The 22,041-nt window shown below is 51.5% G+C and overlaps 2 protein-coding genes across 3 annotated transcripts in view; both read left to right on the top strand.

Moving 5' to 3' along the window:
• The window catches only part of SLC7A8 (solute carrier family 7 member 8), a 47,868-nt gene extending 35,377 nt beyond the window's left edge, over positions 1-12,491 (top strand). Inside the window, exons 5-11 of one of the 2 annotated variants that reach the window (XM_011372800.2) lie at positions 1,085-1,238; positions 1,857-1,980; positions 3,356-3,459; positions 6,831-6,927; positions 8,065-8,214; positions 9,786-9,963; positions 10,484-12,491. In XM_011372800.2, coding sequence (XP_011371102.1) covers positions 1,085-1,238; positions 1,857-1,980; positions 3,356-3,459; positions 6,831-6,927; positions 8,065-8,214; positions 9,786-9,963; positions 10,484-10,650 — 974 coding nt within the window. In that variant the 3' untranslated portion in view covers positions 10,651-12,491. The remainder of the gene's footprint in view (positions 1-1,084; positions 1,239-1,856; positions 1,981-3,355; positions 3,460-6,830; positions 6,928-8,064; positions 8,215-9,785; positions 9,964-10,483) is intronic. The other variant, XM_011372802.2, reaches the window with a different exon arrangement.
• A 4,621-nt stretch (positions 12,492-17,112) lies between these two features.
• CEBPE (CCAAT/enhancer binding protein epsilon) lies at positions 17,113-19,227 on the top strand. Its single transcript, XM_011372799.1, has 2 exons — positions 17,113-18,122; positions 18,713-19,227. Exons 1-2 carry the CDS (start codon positions 17,613-17,615, stop codon positions 19,046-19,048), a joined length of 846 nt encoding a protein of 281 aa, XP_011371101.1. The 5' UTR covers positions 17,113-17,612; the 3' UTR covers positions 19,049-19,227.
• The last annotated feature ends 2,814 nt before the right edge of the window (positions 19,228-22,041 follow it).

The following is a 22,041-nucleotide window of genomic DNA, read 5'->3' as shown; positions in this document are numbered from 1 at the left end:
CTGAGTCTCTATTTGGTTTCCATGGGACCCATAGAACCACGAGGCTCTGCCCAGTGTCACTGCCTCCTGGAGAAAGTCAGATGACAAGCAGGAGGCCTCCCACCTCCTCACAAGCCCTGAAAGCAGTATGGGGTGCCTGGATTTTGACCCCAGGAAACATAATTAAGGTTCCGCTATATAAAATGTCCATGTTATTTTAATCAGTTGGATTAAGTTCTTTAGCAGGTTCTGTTGTTTTCAGGAATTTAGACTTAAGCCAATCACTGTGCTATCTTTTCAAAAACAGTGAGTCCGTCCTAATCTGGTCCCAACACCCGTCTCCTGATCACTCTAATCTATTTACTCTTCCAAGGTCAGATCATAGATGAATAAGTAAAGTATGGGCAGGCACTCTGTGTCTCATAGCAACTTCCATCAGCAGCCTTCCTGGAGGGCCCTCTGTGTGGACACTGTGCTAAGGTCTGGGAGGCCGATTTAAAAGCTCTTTGCTGAGGGCCCCAGTCCTCGGGGAGTCTGTGCCATGAAAAAGGAGACCAAACGCACACCTTAGAAAGAGGTGGGAGGAGACCAACGATGAAAGCAGAACAAGCTCAAACTCATATAGGATTATGGAAGCTTATGTTTGAGTGTTTGTTCTTGATGCTTTCTTCATGAAAAGGTACAAACTTAAATAAATATCAGGGAAGGTAGTCAGAAGGCTGCCAAGGGTTCTAATCCTGTATCTCCAAATCTCAGTATGCCAGCTCCACTTTGCCCGGCTAGCTCCAAAGTTGCCCTGCCCTCCCTGATGGCCTTCCCTGGGCCTTTCCTTCCCAATAACTTTGCCTTTGAAAAAAAACATTCAGAACTGTGTTTCAAACCTGAGCCCCCATTGGACTCATGCTTACCAGGTTCTAGGGGGTCTTGGACCTGTATTTTCCTCCTCCTTTGGGTCTCACTTCTCCAGTGCGTGGGGTTCACTGGAGACAAGACAAAGAGATGGATCATCGCCACTGAGAGTGGCAGAGATGGGACTAGCCAGGCCAGGGGCTGCCAGGTCTCTGACTGGTCTCTCTGAGCAGCCTTCTGCCTCTTGTGTCCACAGGAGAATACTACTGGCTGGAGCCAAAGAACGCATTTGAGGCTTTTCAAGAACCCAACATCGGCCTCATTGCACTGGCTTTCCTTCAGGGCTCCTTTGCCTACGGAGGCTGGAACTTTCTTAATTACGTGACTGAGGAACTTGTTGATCCCTACAAGTGAGTCGAAATAGCCTAGCTCTTCCTCTCTCCCTTGGAAGGCCAAGGCACCTGCCATGGGAAAGAGGGAGTCAGGGGTACACTGCCCACATCTCTTCCTCCCAGCCCCCATTCTGACCAAGACCTGATCGATCCTGAAGAAAGTTCATTTTCCAGAAACTTAGACCATTTGCCATCCACCCTGCCAGGAAAAGAAGGATGACCAGGTGACTGTCTCAGAGCAGACTGAAAAACAGAAAATGGTTCTGAGATAACACCACTGCCTTAAAAAATAAAATGTGCCCTGAAAAGTTGTCATACACCTTACTCACCTGTTTCGGGACAGACAGGTCTTTGTGTCTTGAGGCAATGGAAGGAGTGCATTGTAGAGATTCTGGTCAGGAAGAGATCAACAGGTGTGGAGTATATTTCCAGCCTAAGATGTTTCACTCCCTTTAAATTATTCTGCCCGTACTGAGACAAATTCCCCATTCCTGCCCCTCCAGGGAGAGGGAATGTCACGGAAGGCTGCTAGGTCAGCTTCAGGCAGCAAGACAGAGGGCACTCCCCAGACCCCGTGACAAGGCAGATGGTCCCAGGTGCCAGGCCTTCCCCCTCTCACCTCCTCTCCCTCTACAGGAACCTTCCCAGAGCCATCTTCATCTCCATCCCACTGGTCACATTTGTATATGTCTTTGCCAATGTCGCTTATGTCACTGCAATGTCCCCCCAGGAGCTGCTGGCATCAAACGCAGTCGCTGTGGTAAGAAATCAAACTCTGCAGTCTCTCGAACCAGGAATGTTGACATAGACTTGCCTGCTTAGCCACCCTTACTTTCTCCTGATCCATGGATTTGTAGAATTAGAAGTCATCCCAAGTCCTTAGGGCAGAAACCACATCTTCAAGTTCCCAGGAGCAAACTGACAGCCCCGCTGTACCTAGAATGGCAACAACAGCAGAGCTGAGTAGTTGCCAGAGACTGTATGGCCTGCAAAGCTGAAATATTTCCTATCTGACCCTTTACAGAGGAAGTCTGCCAACTCCTGATCTAGGACAGTTTAAACTCTAAATATGATGATTGTATAAAGGAGACAAGCGCTTCCCCAGAAAGACCTAATTTCGCACAAGATGCACCATTTCTGTCTGCCTCCATTTCTTCCTTTGGAAATTGTGACTCGACTCCTTCCCATTGAAAGTAGGAGTGGGTTGTGCTCTTTGGAGAAAGAGATCATGCAGGTCCAAGGCATTGGGGTCCCTGACATCCGGGAAAGACCTGAGAGCTGTGCCGTTCCCTCACCTGGCTTCACCTGGGCCACGACTTCACCCTGCCAAACAGTGTCATCGCTTGTGTTATCTATGGACTGAAGAAAGAGGCCCTCCAGTGTCCTATAGCAACCTGATCCATGACCACTAGCCTTCCCCAGCAGAACAGCTATTCTGAACAGCTCCCCCAGACGCTGTAAATCAAGCGCATGCTTGGCTCAGAGAATATAGAAGGGGCTGGTGCCTCGACATTTTGTATGACTTTAAAACATGAAGACTAGTCTATAGCTTCACCACCTTTTCTTTCTCAACCTACACAGTAGCCTCTTCTTATCATTTTGCCTGCAATATCATTTGTTTCTATGAACTTAGAAATTCTCACACTATGAATTAGGATTCATCCCTATTTTACAGATGGGAAAAATGCGGCTCAAAAATTAAGACCCTCGCTCAAGATCTCACAACTCCTAAATGATGGGCTGAGATTGGAGCCCCAACCTGCCTGATTCACTAGTATACAATGTAGTGAAGCCTGGACTCACACAGCCAGCTTCCAGTCCTGACCCTATCACTTCTTGGGTGTGTGACCTTAGGCAAGCTAATGAATTGCTTTGTGCCTTAGTTTCTTCATCCATAAATCGAGGATAACAAATGTTAGTTCATTATTAACAGTATTAGTATTCTCACCATACACTGTCTCCTTCAGTTAGCCCAAAAGACTTATTGGTTGCCCCTGCCGTGTTGTGGTCACTGTCCCTCCTCTCAGGAGTTTAGGTAGAGACTCACTGCTGGGGAGGGAGCATCCACAGCAGTGATGCTCTAGTGCAGGGTTGTAATTTCTTCTTTTCCGCTCATCCCTGGTTTTCTCTCACAGACTTTTGGAGAGAAGCTCCTAGGGGTCATGGCCTGGATCATGCCCATTTCCGTTGCCCTGTCCACATTTGGAGGAGTCAATGGGTCTCTGTTCACCTCCTCCCGGTGAGTGCTATCCAGGCCCTTTCTGAGCCCAGGGCCACTCTGCTGTGCATATTGCTCTGTGTATATGTGGGGGCTTGTCTCCGTCAGCGAAGGTCTGTGTGGGCACCTGGGTGGTGACCTTGCGGGAAGCGATTGCTCACATGAAGGTATGTGTGCATCGGTGTGGATGCAGAGGGCTGTGTGTGCTCACTTGGTTACCTATGATGTGTGTGGCTTCATACGTAGTGGTGAGAAGCCTCATCTCACCTCATTTCATTAGGAGCAGGGGCTGAGGAGGCCCCAGGCTGCCTGACACAGTCCCAGGTCTGGGGCTGTGGCTGGCAGCAGGACCTTCTCAGCTGCAGCCCCTTTTCTCTTCTCCTGGAAACAGGCTGTGCTGGCTAGAGAGGAGCCTCATCTGGAAGGGGTCAGAAGGGACCTATGCCGGGGACCTCTGGGCTAGCTTCCCAGGAGAGTTCTAGGACCAGACTGCAGGTGGGACGGGATCATCTCTGAGTGCCCTCTGGGTGCAGGCTCCTCTCCTCTGCTCAGTAGACAGGCAGCTGTGGGAGGTGTTCGCGTAGCCGCCCATGCAACTCAGGTAGAGCATGTTAAGTGAGAGGGCAGGGGAAGAGCAGAAGGAAAGCATTTGTCCAAAGCCACATCCCCCACCCCAAAACTCTCAGGGAAGCCAGAAGCTCAAATGGGCCCAGGAGCCCCTGGCTCCTGCATCCACATATCCAGGAATCTGGCCCTTTTGATGTCTTTTCTTGCTGTCTCCAGAATGGGCTGTCAAGGCCAGCAGATACTGCACAATTTCCAATGGTGCTGTTCAAGGGGCGTCCTCTGAGGGTTCTTAGAAAGACCCTCTGAACCAAGGGCACAGTCCTACTCAAAAGATACAGCAAAAAGAATAAGTCCCTGAGTTCAGCTGCTTCCGAAGCCACCCATCACATCAGGGAGGAGTTTCTGTGACATGATAAAGGAGTGCCATGTTTTCAGGAACCAAGGCAGGAAAGAGGGAGTGTGGGTGTCCCCCGTTCCCCAGGACCCTGTGACACTCATCCACAGCAACCTCATGTGCATGTTACACAGGTGCAGTGGCCACCTGGAGGCCCCAGCCGAGGGCGAGCAGTGGAAGAGCAGTGACCTATGAGGCTCTCTGGGATCTGTTGGAGGAGAGTGACTGGCTACAGTCACTTTAGAGTGGGGTTAGTCCCTCAGGCCGGCCAAGCCGCGGTCTGCGTGCATGTGGTGTAGCTGTGTGTGCATGCAGGAGATGCAGCCCGGTGTACTTGGCCTCTAATTCAGAGGCATGGCGCAGCCACCGGGCCTCCTTTTTTCCTTCTCTCTCTCTCTCTCTCTCTCTCTCTCTCTTCTCTCTTTCCCTCCCTCCCTCCCTCCCTCCCTCTCTCTTTCACTCTCTCTCTCTTATGTTTTGGAATATGAAGAGGATGATCCTTCCTGAGGAATAGGAGTGTGTGTGGGTGTGTGTCATGCTTACTGTCCTTGTCTCCTCTGTTGTCAGCTAGCTGGGCAGGGATTGTCTCTTGTGAACTTGACACTTGCAAGTGCTGTTGGACCTGGACAATTCCACTTGGTCCTGGCTGCATGTGAATGCAGGACCCTGGCTATGTGCATGATGAGGCCCACAGAGCACCTGGGGCTCAGTTGGGCGCATGAGGCTGCACTGTAGAGAGGCAATGCCATGTGGCTGCATGAAACTACTGACACTGGCCTAGGTATTTGATGATGGCAACTGATGGGGATGTATACGGACGGGTACTTGGAGCTATATTGACTCCCATTCTTGTGGTGGGCTGCTACTGTTAGCTCTACTCTCCCCGATACACAAATTACAAAGTAAGTGACAGTTCTCTTCAGAACACCCAGGATGCCGGTTCCGTGCCTTTCTGTCCCCATCACACCATCCTCTTTCTCTCACCCCTTAGGTGCTCCTTTCCCTGCAAAATCCTAGAGAAAAGAAAAAGTGGTCTAATTTGCACTAATATGTAAATGACTCCTAATAGCTTTTCTCTTTTCTCTTGGGAAAGGAAAGGGAAAGAAGGCCTGCATTTTATGTTAAAATTTCTCTTTTTAAAAATAACTCTTAAACATCAACATCTTGGTTATAATATTGTATGATAGTTTTGCAGTACATTACCAATAGGAGAAACTGTGTAAACGATACATAGGATTGCTCTGTACTTTTTCTTACAACTGCATGTGAATCTACAATTATCTCAAAAGAAAAAGTTTGATTTTTTTAAGTTAAAAAAATAATTTTTCTTCTAATTGCAAATTTCCTATTTTAGAATTTTGAATTTTTTTTCTGTAATGTTTAAGAAAATTTAAATCACTCAGGATCCCACCACCCAGAAATAATCAGTTGGTATTTTAATATATATATTTTTACATGCCCCATAAATAATTTTTAAATTAATTGGAATCATACTCTGTGGGATCATACAGTTTTCTATTCTGTTTTTCTTCATTTACCATTATAGTGTGAGCATGTTCTCATGTATCAGTTCTTTTGTAGACTATTATTATGACTGTATAAAATTCCATCTTATGGATATACCATAATTTATGTAATCTCCTACTTTTAGGCATCTAGAATATTTCCAGTTTTTTCTAACATCAGAATATCTTTGTATATACACCTTTCACTAACTCTCTATTCATTTCCTTAGGATGGCTTTTTGGGAATATAATAAGCAGCTTAAAGATATAAATTTTTAGGTATAATTTCCATATAATAAAATACACAGGTAGCAAGGGTTCAGTTTGATGAGTTTTAGCGATCGTCGACAGACACGTAATTACCACCCACAACAAGATACAGGACATTTCCACATAGCCCCCAAGTTCCTTCATGTCCCTTTCTGGCCCACCACAAATTCCCCACCCCCAGGGGCAACTGCTTTCTGACTAGGACATGAGTGCTTTTAAGGCTTTCCTTGTACAGTTCAGTCCCCGTGTATCCTTTGAGGATGGAAAAGGCACATTTTTAAAGGGATTAAGGCCTAGGCAAAGGAGAGAGTCTGCTCCCACAGCAGCACTCCAGGCTTAACCAAGAGAGACCCGCAGAGTGACAGCAGAATCATCAGTAACCCCAAGCCACCCTGGCCACGCTCAGGGTCTCCACGCACCCGGGATCCATGCACCTATCCACTGGCTGCCTCTGGTTTGCCTGTACCTGCATTTGTGATTGTGGGTCCTGTGACTATTGGGCTGGAAGATGTGCATGAGAAGGAGGGTACCTGGTTGGAAAGAGGATGCTCCTGTGTGGGCAGAAGGGGTATGGATGAGGGAGCCCGGGCTGGGGAGGGAGCTTCCTTGGGTAGTCCATGGTCCATCCCAGGCTGACCTGCTTTTCTCTCTGCCAGGCTGTTCTTTGCCGGAGCCAGGGAGGGCCACCTTCCCAGCGTGTTGGCCATGATCCACGTGAAGCGCTGCACCCCCATCCCAGCCTTGCTCTTTACGGTAAGGATCCCTCCTTGTGCCAGTCCTACACACACCCTCCGTCTTGTGCTTGCTCTGAGCTGGGAGTTCACCCTTCCCACACACACCCCTGTCACCCTTCTGGTCTGTGCCTAGGGATCACCGGGTCCTAGATAAATGGCAAATGGTATACATAAGCTTTAGTGATATTAAGAGACATAGCAAGAGATATGAGTCCTCAAAGACCTTAAGGCTCTCAGACCAGGTCATTTCTATCCTCCCATCCTTTTGGATCAAATTGAAGTGACTGCCTCAAGATTCTATAACTTCACAAAGAAATGTTTCCTTTCTGGGCTCTCTTTTACACCTGTTGCCCACAGAGTTGCAAATTTGGGCCTCTGCTCCCAACCGATCACTGCACGCCCCACCCCTCCCCATCCATCCTCTTGCCCCAAGAGGCTCTGCCAGTCTCTTGGCAGATGTCATTGAAATAAATTCAGTGTTAAGGGTACACCAAGTAAGAAAAACCAAAAGAAAGGAAGACTAGTGCACTGAAAAATGGAGAAAAGGAAAGCTGGGATGGGGAAAAATGGGAGTAAAATGACCCCAGAGTAGAATCATTTAGAAAGAACTAAAAGAAAGAACAAAGATTTGTCCCCATCCAGACTTTTAAGTTATTTTTTTTCATCTTCTGGATCCTGAATAAAATATTGAAAATGACTTTGGTCACCGGAGAAGCAGTTAGACCAGGATAGTGGAGCTCTCGGAAGTCAAGGGCATTCGTCGTTCAATGTTAGGGGGAATTTCAGAGTGTTCAGATACAACATGAAGGTCATCGTGAAAGGTGACTAGAGAAAACTCAGAACTCCCAGTGGGCCACAGACTTCTTTCAGTTTGAGCCACTGGCGCAGCACTATGACTACAAGGCAAGTCCTGCAAGAATCTGGCTTATTCATCAGAAAGAACTTCACTAGAAGTTCTTTCTGATGGCAGGAACGCTAATCAAAATATTTAATCACTGGTGTGGCATGAGCTTCTAGAGGTGGTGAAGTCCCCATTTTGAGACATCCTTTATGACATGGCACCATCTGCCTGAGCCAGGGGCACAATCCTTGACCTGTAAACAGCTCCAGTCTTCAAATACCCTTCCTATCACTGATGCGCTTCTCCCTGACCCAGTGCATCTCCACCCTGCTGATGCTGGTCACCAGTGACATATATACACTCATCAACTACGTGGGCTTCATCAACTACCTCTTCTATGGAGTCACAGTTGCCGGACAGATAGTTCTTCGCTGGAAGAAGCCTGACATCCCCCGCCCCATCAAGGTGCGAAAACCTCCCCGTGGGGTTCCCTCTCTTTCTCCTACTGGTTCTAGCTGCAGCTCAGATTTTTTAATCACCTTGTTCTCAGCTGCTGACCACAGATTGTCTCTGTGAAGGTAACAAACCGTTTGGGAAGCAAGGGCCAGTGTGAATGGGACAGTCATTTATTTCCATTCTCTGCTGCGGATAGGACCGGAGCAAATTGCAGCCGGAGAGATAAGTTAGATTAAATGATACTTTCATTACGTCATTCCTTCTTCGTAAACTCCAGCTGATTGTTCAAGGTTCCCTTATCTCTCCAACATTTCCCCGGGCCCTCTAGTCTGGGCAGTCTCTTCCCTGTCACTCCAAATAGCTGGGTCCGCTTGTGCTATGTTTCTATTCCAGAATGAGTTTCCTCCTCCCATCTGCCTATCTGAATCTAACCATTTTCCACATAAGCTTCAAGTACCTCCTCTTCTTTGAAGCTTCCCAGTCCACTCCAGCTGTCCATGAGCCTCTTTTTTTTAAATACTGTGGCCCTTCACGTAACAGGGTACCCAGTGAAACTATTGATTGCTACAAGAAATAACTTTGTGATGGGAATGATGGGATTGCTCAGAACGAAATATGCAAGAGTACTATGGGTTTTTCTGCAAATTAGAACAATAGAGCATAGCCCTGATTCATTTGAACGATTCTGTTCTGGAAGCAGAAGGAAACTAGATGCTTCTAGAAGATTCTTTCAGCTGAGAAACCAAGGGCTCCCCAAATCTCTGTTTTCCACTGCCACATTGCTACCACTCTTAGAAAACCTGCTACGGGGAAGAGGAGGTAGAACAAGCCCATCTCCCGACCACATGCATACCCTCTGAGAGGAGAGGACTAGGAGAAAAGCAGCTGAATCTAGAGGCTTGACGAGGACTCTACTGAGAACTCCTGCCTGTGGTCAACAAGAAGGAAAGCCCAGACAGAGACGCTTCTTTCTGAACAATGTCAAGGCCCTAGACTACCTTATACTACTTTGCTAGGTTTCTCGATGTTTCAAGTCTTGGCAGATCCATCTTCTCAAACTGCTTGAGAGAAACAAGTTGGGGTCGGTCGATCCTGTGGCCAGTGCCATGTGCCCAGATGAGGGCTCTGCCTAGAAGTGGGCAAGGAGCAGGGAGCTTGACTGACCCAGGTCCTTTTCTTCTTGCCCCTTACTCATTTCTCCACCTCTCCCCAACCCTAGGACCTCAGTAAGTATGTACCAAGGTACCGGCAAGCCTACCAGTCCCCACAGGCTGCTCTGGCTGCCAGAGGCACACAGCAGGGATGACAGGGCCCCGTTGGATCCCACTCAGGAGGGAGGAGATGGGCAGTGAGGGCCATTCCCTTCTTTGGTCCCCCCTCCTCTTCTTGTCCCACTGCCTAGGTTCACCAGCATTTATTGGCACAGCACTTGCCCTATCAGGGCTCTGGGCGTGGGAGCCACAGAGCTGAGTAAAGCCCAGCCTTGAACTCAAAGATGCTCCTGAAGGGTGAAGAAGAGGGAGAGTGCCCCGATCCTGGGCCAAGGAGTCTACACAGCTAACATAGCCTCTGTTCCGCAGATCAACCTGCTGTTCCCCATCATCTACTTGTTGTTCTGGGCCTTCCTGCTGGTCTTCAGCCTGTGGTCGGAGCCCGTGGTGTGTGGCATCGGCCTGGCCATCATGCTGACAGGCGTGCCCGTCTATTTCCTGGGTGTCTACTGGCAACACAAGCCTAAGTGTTTCAATAACTTTATCAGTGAGTTGTTGAAGGCTCTGGGTGGCTAGAGGGCCTCCTGGTCTGGGGTAGAATGGTCAGCAGTCCGGCAGGGGAGCCCCACCAGACTCAGGAGGCCTGGGCTGGCTGCAGAGTTCTAGGGATAGAGTTGGGAGCAGGCAAGGGCAGGTGCCTTCCCAGGGACCTCTGAGGAGAGAACAGCTGACATTTCCGCACAAACTGAAGAAAAAGTGATATGATAGCCATCCCATAAAAGCTGTTCTGGGCTGGGTGGAGACCAGTGGAGACCCTGGAATTGGTGGTCAGTGGGCGTGGGGATGGTGGAAAACTGGGGCTTTGATGAGCAAGGGGCAGCTGGCAACACGCTATCCAGAAACACAGGAGGCAGGTGAAATGGCATCTCCTGGAGGAGGTGCCTCCTGAAGGCACCGGCTGCTCTGCCGGGGCGAAACCCGGGAGAGGAGAACAGGGAAGGGCATGGCCAACCAGGCTGGTGGGGCACTCGGCACTGACCTGGTTTCTGTGTGACCTCTTCCCACAGAGTTGCTAACCCTGGTGAGCCAGAAGATGTGTGTGGTTGTGTACCCCGAGGTGGGCCAGAGCTCGGGGACAGAGGTGATAAATGAGGAACTGGAGGATCAGCAGCAGTTCATCAACCAACCCACCGCCTCCAAGGACAAGGACTCTGTGGAACATCCCCAGCCCTGAGGGCCACCATCTCCTCTCAGCTGCATTCTCCCTCCTTAACCCCCTTCCTGCCCGCCTTCCCTGCCTGGGTCCTCCTAACACACACACACATACGACCTGGGGGTGGGTGGTGAGAAACTATAAACAAAGACACTGACATCTATACCCAAAGAACCAGCCCTTCGCTCCCAGGACCTGTGTCCAAAGCCAGGGCTGCCGTGCTCCGAGCTGTCAGAGTGGAGAAGCAGGAGCGCCCTACAGGGCCCCGCTCCTGAGCCCACACCCATGCTGCCTCCTCAGAAGCCTGAGTTCAGTACTGCCTGCCCTCCTCATTCCTGACCCCAAGCGAGGCCTCAGCTCCGAGAGAAGTGGCAGCAACAAGCAACAGTGAGCCAGTTCGGGAAGGACAGAAACAAGCAAATCTGTCACTGTTAAAGTCATTTGGAGAGACCCGTATCCCCTCCCTTCACTAGGGACCCAGGAAATCAGAGGCAATGCTTCCTTCTTTCCTCTTCCTCACTTCTCCTCACCATGCCTCCGCCTACCCGAGCCTGGGCTCCCTGTCCAGAGTATGATTCCTATCTGGACGCCACCCCCCACTGAGCTAAGGACCAACGAAGCAGGAGAACTGCCTCTCCCCTGACCCCTAGCCAGGCCTGTGGAACAGATTGGGAAAGGCTCAGATTGCAGAAACCCAGCTCTGCCCCTGCCCCCTGCATCCTTTCCCCAACTGGGTGCCAAAGCTCCCTGAAGCCAAAAAGGTCTCTCTTAAAGACAAAGCAGCTCAGCGCCTTCCCTGTCCCCACCCCATGAGAAGGAGCAGTCACCCTGTCATCCTGCAGCTCCCAACACACTCCCATGTAGCCCGCACTGCCTGTGGCCCCATCATGCCCTTTTCCTCCTCTCTGGTCGTTGGCTCTCAGACCAAGGACTGGGTGTGAAGACTCCCCAAACCCTGCAGGCCTGAAACCCGAGCCAAATCAGCCTTAAGTCACTTCCCATCCAAGAACTGGACTTAAAAATACTCCCTTATTTCTAACCTTCAGGGCAGACCTGGTATGAAAAGCTTTCCCATCCCCGCAGAGGTACCTGTCCCAGAATCTCGGAGACGGGGGAGAAAGTATATTCTGCAGGCCAGCTCCTCCCTCCTCCCCCAACTCAGATAACTCTTCCCTCCTTTCGGGTCCCACCACTGCCCTATCTCTGGACAGCCTGCAGGGCAGGGTGAGAGGGCAGGGCGAGAGGGCATTGGCAGAGGTCATCCACTTTGGAGGCTCTTGGAGAAGCCCGTTGTCCATGGTATGCCTGCTCTGGCAGAGGCTGCCTTTCACTGTACTCCAAAGGAAGGGAGCAGTGTTTGCCCTGGGCCTGGAGCCTTCCCACCACACCTGTTGTACCAGGAACTAGGATCCTTTTATCCCAAAGCAGGAGTGTCCCCATCTCCCCTACTCCCCATTCTATCTACTTAAACTGGAATACCCAGGGAGCCCTCCTGGCCTGCTCAGGTCTCACAGCTTCCCGCTCAGCCTGTCTGACCCTGCATCGGTGAAATGCCAGGTTTGGTCTGAGTTACGACTCCTTCAGTGTAGATTCTGAGCAGGGCGGAGTTGGCCTCTGGAGGGTCAGGGGACCATCCTTCTGTTCCCACTTCTCATTCCTTCAAAACCCCCCTTTCAGTTATTGTTTTTTTTTTAAGTGGATGCCTTACTTTTTGGATAAATATTTTTGAAGCTGGCATTTCTATTTCTTTTGGATTTTTTAATGTAAGGTTGTTTTGGGGGGCAGGAAATTAGTTATACCTTGATAATAATCTGTCTTTGAGTTGGTTTAGGTTTTAGAAGGTTTGTTTGTTTATTTGTTTTGTGGAGGGTTTTTTTCTTTTAATGTAATAAAATTTTAAATGGAATTGAAGTCAGGGGTGGTGATAATTCAATGACCCTCTGAGGCAGAGTCACCAGGCATTTCCTACCTTCGCCAGGAGGACTTTGGTGGCCAGCTTCCTTTCAGGGTGGCATTCCCAAAGGCCCTCGCTCTGTCCCAGGGACCGAGTGCCAGCACTTTCAAACAGCCATCTCTCCTTTTGAACCAAAACTCTCATTTCTTCTGTGAAGTCGCAAAGTGTTGTTAAGCTCCTGCTCTGTGCCCTGTGCCGAGAGCCTGCAGACCAGCAGGCCGAAAAGAACCTCACTCTTACTCGAAATGGGAGCGTGGGCACCAAGTGAGTGGAGGGAGGTGAAGGCACAGGTGGTCCCCAAGGCCCCAGGGAGCAAAGTTCTGGTGCCAGGGCCGCCAGGGCCGAATGGGGAAGGAAGTGACAGTCCAAGCCTGTGGAGAGATGCAAAGGGGGACTTGGGATAACACCCAGCTGGGTCCAAGGGGCTCAATGGGAGGGACCAGGAGGTGGGGTCCACTCAACTGTACAGAGCCTCCAGGAAGGAAGATTTCTAGGTGGAAGACTGGGAGGACTGTTGGACAAAGGAAGGAACGGATAAAGTAGGGACAAGGACCGGGTCCTTTGGGTTAATTGCTAGAGGAAGTTGACAAGATTAGACCCTGTCCTTGCTTGGAGTCCCTCCTATGCGGGCAGCTCTCCCGGCTGCCTGTCCTGGGACGGCATCATTCCAGAGCCAGCACTGCTGACAGACGTGGGCAGGAGCGGGGGCGGGGGTGCAGGAGTGTTAAGACATCCCCCTCCACCACCTGGGACACTATGAGGACACAGGCAAGCAAGATGCCTCCACTCCCTGTCCTGGCCCCAGTGCTCCTGCCTTGGTGTTCTTCCAGACTGCGGTTGGAGGTTCATCATTCACAGGGCCACAGACACCTGGCTTCCAGTCAGCCACCAAACAGCTATGTGTCCTTGGGCAAGTCACTTAATCTATTTAGCACTTTGGGGGTTAGGGAAGAGCATTGAAGCTAAAACATTCCTCAGTCTCGCAGCCCAAAAGAGCAAGGATAAAACTAGTCAGAGGCCAGTCTCGTGCCAGAGGCCCTTCTCCAAGCTTCATAGCCACCCTTTGGGACCCCTGCTCTCCAATACACACTTTTCCTTTCCTTGGGCTGCACAAGGTCTCCTTTGTGTTGGCCCATTCTGGCCAGTCCAGCCTTCCCAGATCCCCTCTCTGTGGAGACACCTGTCCCTGAGGGCCCCCTCTCTCTCTGTAAGGTGACACTTGCTGATCTTTTCAACTCGGTCAAATGCACAAATGTGGGTCCTCTCCTCAGCAATGTCCATTTATTTTTAACCTGGGCCTTTCCCCCGTCTTAACCCTGTCAGTCACTTTAATGCTAGGAACTCAGATGCTCAGACCTTAGGGAACTTGGGAGCCTTTTAGAGGTCGCTGAAATCATAGCTGCTTAAGCATTCATTTATTGATACAGTCACACAACAAATCTTTTTATAACCATTGTGTCCAAAGATTTTACTGTATAATGTGGAATAGCAAATTTATTCCTGAATATTCCAACTCAGCACAGACTGCAAATATTTTGTTCAATTTTCCCCATAAGAATATTCATACATGTCAATCTACCTGTCCTTAATTTTAATTCAGGCAATATGGTCACTGCAGTTAAAGAGGTCCAAAAGATGGATCCGACCCTACCTCAAGGAGCAGATAGTCTACAAGGGGACAAAGGCAAGAACGCACATAGCACAGATGTGTGCCCTTCACGGCATCACTGACTGCCCACTGCAGCTGGACTTGAGCTGCTGCAGGCAGGGGCCGAACCTGCCAGATCCCCAGAGCCTGCACAGTGCCTGGTACCTGTGTTCAAAAATGCTTGTCAAATTGAAGCATCAGATGAGGCTGCAGACAGTGTAGGAGACACAGATAAACCATAATGGGAGGTCAGAAGAAAGGCAGAAAGAGACTGAACATTGCTTTCCATACATTATCTTATTCAAAGTTTAATTAAACAAGCTGACGAGGTGGGCATGACTGCTGCCATTTTACAAGTAAGGTTAAGTAACTTGCCCAAGGTCATCAGGCTGGTGACAAATACAGGATTTGAGTCCAGTTCTCTCTGACACAGTGCAGTGCTCAGCCACCTCCCTGTGGGAAAGACTTGGTGAAAAGGTGGCCTTTGAACTAAGGCTGGTTGCAAAGTCAATTAAGATAATACATATGCATTGCTTCAGTTAATGCAAAGAGGTAGCAACTGCAGGGGCAAGAAGAAAATGATCCCTCTGACCAAGAAGGCTTTCTTTCTGCTCCTGAGCAGCTATACAGAACACCTAACAATCCCCCAGCCCTTGACCGGCACTGCCCTCCCCAACCCCCTTCCTGCCCAGCACCCCCTTCTCCCCTGCCCAGACCTCCAGAGCTTCTCTTGCCCAGGCAAACCCCTCGGTTCCTGGAAACACTGATGTCAGTGTTCCAGCAACGTCAGCCACCAGCCTGGGAGGTTAGAGACCAAGATCACTTATCTCCCCATGGCCAGAGCTGCCCGAATTTCTCATTTCCTGCCGGCTCTATTTGCACACTTCCCTGCTTCCTCCAGCGCTGGTTCACTCACTACTGACGCAGTCATCCCCTCCCTCCCCGGGGGTGGCTGACTGAAAGCAAAGAAGGCTCTCTGAGTCACACAGCTCCCCCTTTCCCTATGCCTCCTTGCCTGGTGGTTTCAAGAACCAGCCGATTGTCCTCTCCCCCCAAATCAACGCAGCATACTCGTATGACCTTGGGCGGCTCAGCCTCTCAGCCTGTTTTCTTCGTTTATAAGGCGAGGATAAAAATACTGTCTGTCTTGCTTACCTTCCTACTTAACTCACAGGGAAACTGTCAGCATGGAAAAGTGTGTGTTTCAATGATCGAAAAAGCATAGCGCCAGAAAATGCCAGGCTTTCGCCATCATCGCTAATATTTCAAAGTCAAGGAAGGAGAGAATTTCTCCTCATTGAAACAAGGCCTTGGCCCCAGTCATCTCAGCCTGTCCACCCTCCCTGTAACTAGACTGCAAGCCCTCATCCCAGCCGTGTTTCCTTTTCCTCTTTCCGGAGGGATGGACGCCCAGCCTGGGTCTTGCCGGTGCGAGGACTGTGGAAGGCTGCCCTCTGTCGGCCACCTGATTCCCGACTACAGCAGCCCCTCAAGTCCCGCATTTTGGACCAATATCGCCACCTGGTGGTCAATAGAGAGAGACATTGCCACCAAACTAAAGTAGCTCAGCTGTGGGACCTGTTTGCCTCAGGGTCCTTAGAAACGGTGGCGAAGGCAGAAGAAATCTCCCCAACTGGTTACCGAGATCTGTCTCTGGAATGCACACAGATCTTCTCATGCCAGGTCAGGATTTTCAGAGAAGGCACCTCAAACCCTGCACAGAAAGCTGCTGGGGTAGTAGGAAGGAAGATAACTAACCAGGGGTGTAACTTGCCTGACTTGTAGGCAGTCCTATCTGTCTACATTTGGATACTTTCTTTTAGTGTTCAATGCCACACATATCCCCTCTGCATTTGCCCACTGTGGCCTGGCTCATAAAACCTTCAACTCCCTCCCACCCCCGGACACCCACAGCATTTGTTGGCTATAAAAGAGCCGGTGATATATTTCTATGTGTCCCTTCCTTTTCACTAGACCTATAGTCCCTTTTATAGATGAAATTGGACAGATAAAAGCAGGGTCATAGCCAGTGCCTCTGACAGAAGAGAGCGAAGAGTTCCCAGAGGGGGAAAAAAAAAAGGAAGAGAGAGAAGACCCAGCATGAGACCAAAAATGCAGAGAGCAAGTCCTGGGCTTCTCCTAAGACCCTGAAACAGAGCCCCAGGAAGAGGTGATGACAAAAGACAGGACTTCTCAAGGCTCACAAGAGGAAGTGGACCCAAGAGACACACATCAAGGTCAGAGAACGGCCATGCAGAAGGAAAGACAGCAAACCGAGCTATAGCAAGTGCCTGAGCCCTGCGGCCGAGGCACAGGAAACGGGGCAGAGCCCCAGGACCAGGGTGGGGCAGAGTGCCAGCCTGAGGCTCTGGCAGCACAGGACAGCTGAAAGAGATTGGTTCTGGAGCCACCAGAGGAGTGCAACTGTAGGTTCCTGGGGCGGCAGCCTGCCTAGGCCTGGGGCACAGGGCCCAAGTCCTTACCGGTCACTGTTCCTGAGTGCCCAGCTAAGCCTGGGCACTCAGGAACAGTGCCAGGCTGCTAGAGCCAGCCAGGACTGGCAACATATGAGGATTTTGGCTATTGCACAGATTTTGTGCAAAAACCTAGCAAATGAGCATGCCCTGCACCATGACACCGGCCCCGTGTATGGCTGGGCCCCAGACCTATCGCTACTTCCTGAACCCCTCAAACACCCACTGGACTTCACCCAGGAGGTTGTCTTAGGAGGTGGGGCTACAAAAGGAACTGACTGCCCCTGGGGGTGGGTGGAGCCCAGCCCTGTGGGGTACCATGAGGGAAGCGTGTCAAGGGAGGAGCTCAGCCCAGGCTGGGGGTCGGCACTGGAGGAAGGTGTTCTCAGTCCATTCTGACTTGGCAGCTCATTCTGCACAGAACATTTTGGAAGTCGGAGAGAGGAGGACACTCAGAGGGAGGTGCTGCTCTGAGCAAGGACTCTGGACTCCCCTGGACTCAGCAGGGACAGGAGAGGCATTCCCAGAAGCATCAGCTCCTAGGTGGCTCCGAACTCTGGCTTGGATCCTAACCAGAGAGTGCCCCAACCGCTAAATAGGCCGGGGCCCCATTTCTCTAAGGCCTGCATCTCTCCCTCAGGGCGCACCCTGCCCCTCCCTGAGTCACCCCAGGGAGAGAGGGGGGAAAAAAAGGGAAGAGAAAAGGGCATTGACTATAGAGGAAGGAAAAGGAAACAGCAGAGGAGGGAGGAGAGAGGCCACACAGGAGTGGGTGACGGAGGAGACCGAGAGGGCAGATCTAGGGCAGATCTAGGACAGGGGGAGACCGAGAGAGGTCAGGCCGAGCATCCCAAGGGTGCCCCAAGAGCAGGGCTCAGGGGCGGGGAGCCCAGGGGGCGGGCCGGCAATGTCTCACGGGACCTACTACGAGTGTGAGCCCCGAGCTGGCCAGCAGCCACTCGAGTTCTCAGGGGCCCGAGCGGGGCCTGGGGAGCTGGGGGACATGTGTGATCATGAGGCCTCCATCGACCTCTCTGCCTACATCGAGTCTGGGGAGGAGCAGCTCCTCTCCGACCTCTTCGCTGTGAAGCCGGCACCAGAGACCCGAGGCCTCAAGGGCCCCGGAACGCCTGCCTTCCCCCACTACCTGCCGCCTGACCCACGGCCTTTCTCCTACCCCCCACATACCTTCGGCCCCGACAGGAAGGCACTGGGGCCTGGCATCTACAGCAGTCCAGGGAGCTATGACCCCAGGGCCGTGGCTGTGAAGGAGGAGCCCCGGGGGCCGGAGGGCAGCCGAGGGGCCAGCCGCGGCAGCTACAATCCTCTGCAGTACCAAGTGGCACACTGTGGGCAGACAGCCATGCACCTGACCCCGGCCCTGGCAGCACCCAGTCAGCCCCTGCGTGTCCTCAAGGTAAGAGCAGGTCGATTCTCTTCCTTGGCTTCTAGGGGCTGGAGAGAGGCCCCTGTGCGTGGGAGTATGCCGAGCTACCCGCTTACACTTTTGACAGGTCTGTGTTTGGTGTCTCTCCGTGGGCACAAAGCTTCCTGTGCCCACCACCCAACCGTGACCCTGCTTTGCTTCTCTCTGAATTCACTCCCACCCTGAACCCCACCGTGTCCTGCAGTCCCTGTGACCAGCTTCCCAGCCCTGACCTCGGGCCCTCCACCAGCTTCTCCACTGCCCGCCAGCCCCCTCCTGTTTCTCTGCTACCTGCTTCTAGCTGCCGCCTGCTTCTAGAAGGGGAAATGCTTGCTGATCATAGAACTGGAGACTGGATATAGATTGCAAGAAAGTGTCCTCAGATGGTGTGAGAACATGAAGGAGAGTTTTGGTGAGAGCAGGGACCCCATGCATCTGTCAGTGCAATGGCTGCTCTGACCGTGAGCCAGGAGCTGGCTCTGAACCCCACATCGCTTCGATGCCCAAGGGCATTCTTCACTGCCTTCGCTCTGCTTCCTGGCCAGCCCTCATCTCTTGTCCCTCTGTGCCTTCCCCTCCAGGCCCCTTTGGCCACCGCCGCAGCCCCCTGCAGCCCCCTCCTCAAGGCGCCCTCTCCAGCGGGCCCCTCGCACAAGGGCAAGAAGGCGGTGAACAAGGACAGCCTGGAGTACCGGCTGCGGCGGGAGCGCAACAACATCGCCGTGCGCAAGAGTCGCGACAAGGCCAAGAGGCGCATTCTGGAGACGCAGCAGAAGGTGCTGGAGTACATGGCGGAGAACGAGCGCCTCCGCAGCCGCGTGGAGCAGCTGACCCAGGAGCTGGACACCCTTCGCAACCTCTTCCGTCAGATCCCGGAGGCCGCCAACCTCATCAAGGGCGTGGGGGGCTGCAGCTGAGCCCGCCGCAGACTGTGGGCACCAGCCCCGTGGCCCAGCCTGACCCTCGGGACCCCCGCTCTCTGCTGGGGTTCTAGAGCCCCTCCCAGGCGACACCTGAGACATAGACCGTGGACAAATGGCAGCGGGTGGCAAGGGAAGAGGGCAGGCCTCAGCATTATGATTCTGTGCTGAATAAAACTGTACTATATGATTCGATGCTGAGGCTGGACAGTGGACCTGTGTGTGTGTGTGTGTGTGTGTGTGTGTGTGTGTGTGTGTGTAACAGGGAGCTCCAAGGACAGGGAATGCATGTGGTTAGGTGTGGGCCGACACACTGCCCACAGTTCTCCCCCAAGATACCACCTGGCCAGACCATGTATCTGTCACTCTGTTCTCTCCCCAACCTCGCCCACTCTGTCCCCTAGACACAGATGTTACCCCCACTGCCACCCTACAGGACCTGGAGCATTCTCTGGTTACTGTCCTAACAGAGCTCTGTGGCTTGGAGGGAGATCCAGCACCACCCAGGCCCTTATGCCCAGGCCTGCTGACCCCAACCCTGTTCTCTGAGGTATCAGTCTGGGTGCTCCTGCTCCAGGTGACCAAGGAAAAATTCCAGATGGCTCTGCCATATTTGTGGTCCCTTAGCTCTTGATCCAGGACTCGATCCCTTCTATCCAGATCCACAGCTTCGGTCTGCCAGACTGACAGGTTCCCATGGCTCCCTCCCACCCACTCTCATCTTTGCCCTTCATCTCCAGGGCAGGGTGACTAAACCATGAAGATCTGAGTGTTTGTGGGATGACTCTATTGGGAAACCCCACGTTCAAAGCATTTTCTCAGGCAAACTCTCACCTAAGAAGTCTAATAGTAACAACAGTGTTCGAGAGCCTCAGTTTGAATCTCCCTCTGCTACTTACTAGCTGTGTGACCTCGAGCCATTTATGTCTGTCTATCTGTGCTTCAGTTTCCTCATCTGCAAAATAGCAGTAGTGACAGCCACCACCTGATTGTGTTGTCATGTTCATAGATAAGCGGGGCCTGGAGAGGGGTTAGCGTGAGTAGTTGTTATTCCATTTTGCTAGACCCAAAAGGATCTCAGAGATCTCATCTAAACTTTCTCATTTTGCAGGTAAGGAAACTGGGGCCTCAGAGAGGGAAAAAGACTTACCCAGAGTCATGCAATTCATTAGAAGCAGAACCAAAATTGGCTCCATAAAATCACAGATCTCAAGAGGTTCTGGAAAAGACCTCAAGAGATCATCCAGTGGGCTTAGCCCTCAGACAAGCGAGATAGTGTGAGCCACATTTTGTAGATAAAGCAGTTGAGGGCCAGAGCGGGTAAGAGGCGCTCTCCCAAAGCTCACTCAGTCCCTTCACTATCCCAGCACAGGGCACCTGTCTCTCTACTCCAAGCTCACACCTTCCCTCGGAGGGGCACAGCACGGTGCGACACTGAAATCCCATTTGTACACGATCAGGGATGCCAGACAGAGACAAGGCAGGAGACACAACATCGGCTAGTTAGAGTCTGTCCTAGGTCACCAATGACTTGTAGGCCACTGCTGAGAAAATCTGAGTTAGACATTAAGGAATAACCGACTGAGAGACAAAGAGACTGGAGTCTAGGTCCTCCCTGTTTTCTCTCTCTCCACATCTCCAGTGTCAAAACCTTCCCATGTCTTGGGCATCCGTGTGCACTGTGCCTGCCTTGCCCAGCTCCCAGACCTTCTCCTGGCTTTGCCTCAGTGTCTCTCAGGCATCATCTCTCCTTCATCGGTGTCTATATCCCCCCCCCCAGGTCTGGTTTGGGTAGACAGATCTGAACCTCGCTAGGTGGTTTATTCCTTCATCCGAGGGGTGGGGAGTGGGGGGAGGGGTGGTGGAGCCGGGTTTGGAAAGGGGAAGTGGCAACCTTTGTGGATGCCTGGGAGAATCCTGCACCTTCCTTTCAACCCAGGGGAAGTGTTGTATAAGGCGGGGGTGGGGGGTGCGGTGGGGGGAGATGTACAGAACATGCTGAGTGACTCAACCTCCAGACTTCCCCCTCTCAGCTCAAGACCACTGCCCCTTGACTTATTTTCAAGATTCTCGATGATGCGACCTGGGTTGCTTCAGCATCAACCCCAAGCTTCTTTCCCACAGCTCTGAAGTGTGTCTCCTCTCAGCCCCCACTGTCCCATTGGCTCCTCAGGGTGGGTGGCTGGCACCAGGACTGGAGAAGAGCCGAAACCCAACTGAAAGACAAGGGCACACCTGGCCCCAGTATATCACGGAGTGACAAGGACATCCCAATCCTCTGTGGCAGATCATATCACTGGGAGATGACAGGTAACCAGAAGTGCACCTTTTGAATGAGGCTTTTAACCTGACCTCAAACGGTTTGAGCCAAAGTAGCTTATTCAACAAGCATCTTTCCTGTGTCAGGCCCTTGCTGTGGCATCCGAGATAAACCCAGCTCTTAGCCGAAGGAAGAAAAAAGAATGAAACAAGTGTGCTGGATGGCGTCCTCTGCTCCTCCTTGGTCATCCTGCTGTGTTCCAGGTGGGATAGGAGAGTGAAGTTAGGTGCTTGTCCCCAACCCTTCCCTGACAGGACAGGTACTTTCCACAGCTCCCTCTCACAGGATTTCTGCCTCAATGACCTCGGGTGGTTATGGCTCCCGCTTGCTGTGACCAGCCCTACTTCACCTCTCCGTGCTGTTTTCTCTTAATCTTCTTCTTTCATACCTCTATAAAGTACCTTCATTAAATTCATTAATTACTCCATCTGAATATGCTCACTGGGGGGATAGAAAAAAAAAAAAAAACAAGTGTGAGACTATTTTAGCTGGGGTGACCTCAAGAAGCGGGCAGATGTGACAAATTCGGGGGAAGGGTGAGCAGAGGGAAGAGCAAACGCCAAGGTCCTAAGGTGTGTGTGTTGGGGGTGGGGAGTGATCAAGTAGAAGAAAGGAAGCCATGTAAGGCTGGCAGAATGGAAAGGAGAAGGAAGGGGAAAAGCAAGAAAAA

The sequence above is a fragment of the Pteropus vampyrus genome, unplaced genomic scaffold, assembly GCF_000151845.1.
Source record: "Pteropus vampyrus isolate Shadow unplaced genomic scaffold, Pvam_2.0 Scaffold213, whole genome shotgun sequence".
Lineage (NCBI taxonomy): Eukaryota > Metazoa > Chordata > Mammalia > Chiroptera > Pteropodidae > Pteropus > Pteropus vampyrus.
Note: the sequence above shows the minus strand (reverse complement) of the source record. Positions and strands in the feature narration are given on the sequence as shown.